Below are 5,528 nucleotides of genomic sequence, written 5' to 3'. Positions count from 1 at the left end.
TGACATCACCGGCCGGCACCACCAAACCATGTGAAAATACGGGGCCGGAAAACCATTCTCCGATCTGGACAAGACAATTGCACCCCGGATCGCGCGCCCTCTCGCTTTCAAGCAGCACCCCCCACCCCACCTGCCATCCAAGTCAACCGAGTGAGCCACCCACCATGAATGAGCTGCATGCCACCACCCGAGCTACCTAGGCCAACTGCTTAGCCGTCGCACACCACACTCACACTATCGCCGCGCCTAAACCAAAGTCCTCTTGTCATCTTGTGTCACCTTCCTATCCTATCCCACCTGCTCCCCACCGCTCCGTCTCCGTGGCCACGCGCGCGCGCACTCCCCATTCTTCCATTCCCCATTGATCAAGACCTCCACCGCCCGCCCGCCCGCCCGCCCCCGCAACTTTAAACGCCGCACGCGCGCCCGCGGGCACCATTAATTATGCCCGGGTGACATCCCCTTGACACGCACGTAACATCTTCCGCCCAACGCTTCCATGTCGCTCCGCCGGCTGTGCTTCGTGCTGCCCATGGACGGGGACGAGGTCCTCGTGGCCTCTGCCGACGACGACGACGCCCGGCGCCGCCCCCGGGAGAGGATGGGCTCGTACGTCCGCAGCAAGGTCGGCCGCGCGCTGTCCTGCCTCCGCTGCGGGTGCCGTGACTCCCGGTCGGCGGCGGGCTTCGAGGACATGGACGGCGTGTACGAGGTCGGCGCGAGGAAGATCAGAGGCGCGGCCGGGCCCAGGGTGTTCAGCTACTCGGAGCTCTACATCGGCACCAGCGGCTTCAGCGATCAAGAAGTCCTCGGTAGCGGGGGATTCGGGCGGGTGTACCGCGCCGTGCTGCCAAGTGATGGCACCACAGTGGCCGTCAAGTGCGTCGCCAGCGTCGGCGTCGACCGCTTCGAGAAGTCGTTCCTGGCGGAGCTGGCCGCGGTGGCCCGGCTGCGGCACCGCAACCTCGTGCGGCTCCGCGGGTGGTGCGTCCGGGACGAGGAGGAGCTGCTGCTCGTGTACGACTACATGCCCAACCGCAGCCTCGACCGCCTACTCTTCGCGCCGGCCTCGGCTGCCCCGGGAGCTCCCGCGCTCGGCTGGGACCGGCGTCGGCGCATCGTCGCCGGCCTCGCCGCCGCGCTGCTCTACCTGCACGAGCAGCTCGACACACAGATCATCCACCGGGACGTCAAGACCAGCAACGTCATGCTTGATTCCGAGTACAACGCCAGGCTGGGGGACTTCGGCCTCGCCCGCTGGCTCGAGCACGCCGTGGAGGATGCGCCGCCCACGAAAAAGCTCGAGCTGCTGCCGTCGCCGCCTTCCGTGCGGTCGACGTCGTCGTTTTCCTCGTCGGCCAACTACCAGTTCCGGCTGATCGACACGAGCAGGATCGGCGGCACCATCGGGTACCTCCCTCCGGAGAGTTTCCAGCGCAGGGGCGCGGCCACGGCCAAGTCCGACGTGTTCAGCTTCGGAATTGTGCTCCTGGAGGTGGCCACCGGACGCCGGGCGGTCGATCTGGCGTACCCCGACGACCAAATCTTCATGCTCGATTGGGTACGCCGGCTGTCCGACGATGGAAAGCTTCTCAAAGCCTGTGATCGTAAGCTGCCGGAAGGCGCGCGCGCCATGTTCGACATGGGCCGGTTCATCCACCTCGGCCTCCTCTGCTCGCTGCATGACCCGAGGGCTCGTCCTACGATGAAGTGGGTGGTGGAGAACATCTCCGGCAGCTGCTCCGGCGACCTCCCGGCGCTTCCGTCCTTCTTAGCACTCCCAAAATACATCTCTCTCACCTCATCCTCCTCCGACTCCGGTACCTCGACAACAATCGCCGGCACGAACAGCACAGCCACATCTGCCGCATCTACGAAGCACATGTACGCCACAGCGGCTGGCACCACCATTTACCTCACTGCAGAAGACGGCAGGTCGCCCACAGGCGGCTCGGGTGAGAATAAGAGCGGCAGCAGCCAGCGATCGTCGCCGCGGCCAGCGGTGGCCGTTCCAAATGTGGATACTCCGCGTGAGATATCGTACAAGGAGATCGTGGAGATTACGAACGATTTCTCCGAGTCGCAGGTGGTGGCGGAGCTGGACTTCGGGACAGGGTACGAGGGCTTCTTGGACAACGGCAATGGCGGGCGCGTCCACGTCCTCGTGAAGCGGCTGGGCATGAAGACGTGCCCGGCGCTGCGCGTCAGGTTCGCGAACGAGCTCTGCAACCTGGCCAAGCTGCGGCACCGGAACCTGGTGCAGCTGCGCGGGTGGTGCACGGACCACGGCGAGATGCTCGTCGTCTACGACCACTCCGCGGGGAACCTCTTGAGCCACCACCTCCTCGCCCGGCACAGCAATTCTGGCATACTCTCGTGGCGCCACAGGTACGGCATCGTGAGGGCGCTGGCGTCCGCCGTGCTGTACCTGCACGAGGAGTGGGACGAGCAGGTCATCCACCGCAACATCACGTCGGCGGCGGTGTTCCTGGACTCCGACCGGAGCCCGCGGCTGGGCAGCTTCGCGCTCGCCGAGTTCCTGTCAAGAAACGAGCACAATAATCCCCACGTAGTTTTGCCCACCGGCTCAGGTACAGCGCGGGGCATCTTCGGGTACATGTCGCCGGAGTACATGGAGACCGGCGAGGCCACCACGATGGCCGACGTGTACAGCTTCGGGGTGGTGGTTCTCGAGGTCGTGACCGGCGCGATGGCGGTAGACATGAGGTCGCCGGAGGTGCTCCTCGTAAAGAAGGTGCAGGTCGGCCAGGAGCAGGACGTCCGTGACGTGGAAGCGCTCGCGGACAGGCGGCTGGACGGCAGGCTCGATCGGCGAGAGCTGGTGCGGCTGGCGAAGCTGGGCATCGCGTGCACGCGGTCGGACCCGGCGGCGCGGCCGAGCATGAGGAAAATCGTCAGCATTCTGGACGGCAACGACGAGGTGCTGAGGAAGTTCGAGCGGCGGATGGAGAGCAGGGAGGAGTGGGAGAGGAAGAACGCGGCGGCTCTGTCCTTGGTCCGGAGATTGCAGGCTCTTGGTATACACTGAAACATCAAACATGCATCGCAGTTAATGAGCTGACAATTTAAAATCCTGAGAAGAGGCTGTCATATGTTTCTTTGTTGATATGAAAATTTTCTGGCGCATTTTGTGTGGATATTATACTGTACGTGTGATTTTGTAGTGAGAGTGACTATATAGCTCAGTTGACTATATTGGTAAGTGTCACATTGAGTTAAACATGATTTTATTTTTCTTGCACTATCACATTGTTCAAAGGTTCAAATCAGACGATTTTTAACTACATAGCACGAACTTTGAAGCAAAGTAAAGGATACGGAAATCCTAAACCTACAAACGGCTACTTAGCTGCTACAAAAACTTTCAACTAATCTAAACATGCCCCCGCCCCCTCTGATTTTCAGATGGAGAGATCCTAACCCTCTCCTTTAATCCAATCAAATAGTCTCACGTCAGATCAGTTCGTAACCTTACGTAAACCATTACGTGGATGTAGCATTGCTCTAAAGGTTATGACTAGAAAAATCAGCCCTTCTTTTAATGGGGACAATCAGCTCGCGGCACATTAGTTCCTATAAAATGTAAGGCGTTCTTTAACTTTGGACAGTACTAATTTCCGAATGCTAAGAGGATCTATTGCGAAACTGCTGCTGTTCGGAATTTAGCTTTCTTGTTAACTTTTTATATTTGAGGTTTTATGTAATTCTCTCATAATAAGTAATATTTAGTCACTGTTATGAGATCATAATCTTTTTTTGAGGTGTTATGAGATCATAATCATATGTAAGTGCTTTTGAATATCAATCTAAAGGTGTCTATTTTGTATCTTCAGAAAAGTCTCTGTTTTATGTCACATATACTAAATATATTTGGACTAATTGTTGGACAAAGCGTGAAATTGGATAGTCAAACTGCGCCTTTTTCCCCGCAAAAAACTACAATTTTTTTAATGATGGTGTCATGTCCGTCGAGGTCCAAACTCACTATGGCGGGCCATTACCAACAAAGTATATCGATCGTGATGCTTGCAACGATGCCACCATCATCCTTCTAGTGATTGTCAACACATGCAAAAAACACGAAGTTGATGCATCCTCGCCTATCCAGATGCCTCATGTGGTCTTCCCAAAGCTCGTCGTCATAATGGTAACTTATTGCTTCTACACTAGCATCCTCGTTAGGTGAGATCACCAACTAACAACTATGTTGCTGGTGAAGAGTTAGATGGCATCCTTTCAGACGGAGAATTACCGTTCTCTTGTATCTCTACTATGTTGTAAAGATGACTCTTCCGCTTCCTAATGAAATAGACAAAGCTTCTGCATCTTGAAAAAATAAACCTAGGCTTGATCATTGCCTTGCACAATGTGCTCCTTGGCTTGATCATGTTTACCTTATTTGGAACATAGAGCTATCATTTGTCGATGCAGTGTCATCCTATGATCTTGTTAATATGAACAAACTATCATTAACATTCACTCTCGTTTTTAGAGCTCACACCACAAAGTTCAACTACTTTATGAATAGTAGATGAGATGCCATTGCTCTGGCGTATGAGTGGAGCACAGAGAAACACATGTAAGTGGATTTACTCCCACGATATGAATGTGTTGCGGAAGATAGGAGAGAGGTAGCCACAAGTGCCTAGTCGCGCCATACATGATAGACTAACAATGGTAACCATTGAAGGAGATAGCAGGGATTGAAGCCCACAATGTATTTTGCCTTTGCATTCGTAGCAGGAGAATGTTGGTTTTGTGAATGCGTGGGTGCTAACAGTTGGTCTTGCTCAGAAACGGGCTTACATTTGAGCCCTAACATGGAGAAGACTTTGGCTAATTAACCCGATATCTAGCAAAAAAGGAGTAAAAATAACCGGTTGCAACTAAGATTTGTGCATTGCATTGTGCATGAATGAGTGGAAAGGGAGTACAAGCACTTCTCAATTCGGATAGAAGCTGCCATGTTAATCCTCTAGACGATTTTGGTTGTTAGGAAAGTTAAACTGTTTAGGAATATCAATGTGCATGTTATAATCTCCTCCCTCTGTCCCATAATATAAGAGCGTTTTTGACACTAGCCTACGTCTCATAATATAAAAGCGTTTTATAATGTAAATACGTTATTATAAAAAACATTCTTAACCTATTGGTTAAAAAAAACAGGTTCTAAGGTGGCCGTCATGTCTTGGCATGGGGCTGGGCTATCTATTGGGCGAGCGCCAGAAAAGTGGGAGCGATGGAGTTTTCATATCTCATTTTCGGTAAGTTTCTACTTTTACAAACTATTAGATTTTTGAAACATTAGAAATTTTACCGAGTTGCTAGTCATCTACTGCCAGTTCCCTCTCGCGTCGCCTCCCACGCGGGCAGCTCGGGAGGGCTCAGCCGCCGCCGCCGCCACCTAGTTTCCCTCCAGCGCCCTTCTCCCCCTCCGTCGCTGCTGATGGTCAGCGCCGGGCAAAGCCCATGCGTGCGACAGCGGCAACGGAGGGTCTCTCCTCCTT

General features: G+C 54.2%; 1 protein-coding gene across 1 annotated transcript; it reads left to right on the top strand.

The window, feature by feature from the left end:
* Positions 1-374: 374 nt before the first annotated feature.
* On the top strand, positions 375-3,229 carry LOC119308607 (receptor like protein kinase S.2-like). Its single transcript, XM_037584735.1, has one exon. It carries the CDS (start codon positions 500-502, stop codon positions 3,047-3,049), a length of 2,550 nt encoding a protein of 849 aa, XP_037440632.1. The 5' UTR covers positions 375-499; the 3' UTR covers positions 3,050-3,229.
* Positions 3,230-5,528: the final 2,299 nt, after the last annotated feature.

This window comes from Triticum dicoccoides, chromosome 5B, assembly GCF_002162155.2.
Source record: "Triticum dicoccoides isolate Atlit2015 ecotype Zavitan chromosome 5B, WEW_v2.0, whole genome shotgun sequence".
In the NCBI taxonomy this organism is placed as follows: Eukaryota; Viridiplantae; Streptophyta; class Magnoliopsida; order Poales; family Poaceae; genus Triticum; species Triticum dicoccoides.
Note: the sequence above shows the minus strand (reverse complement) of the source record. Positions and strands in the feature narration are given on the sequence as shown.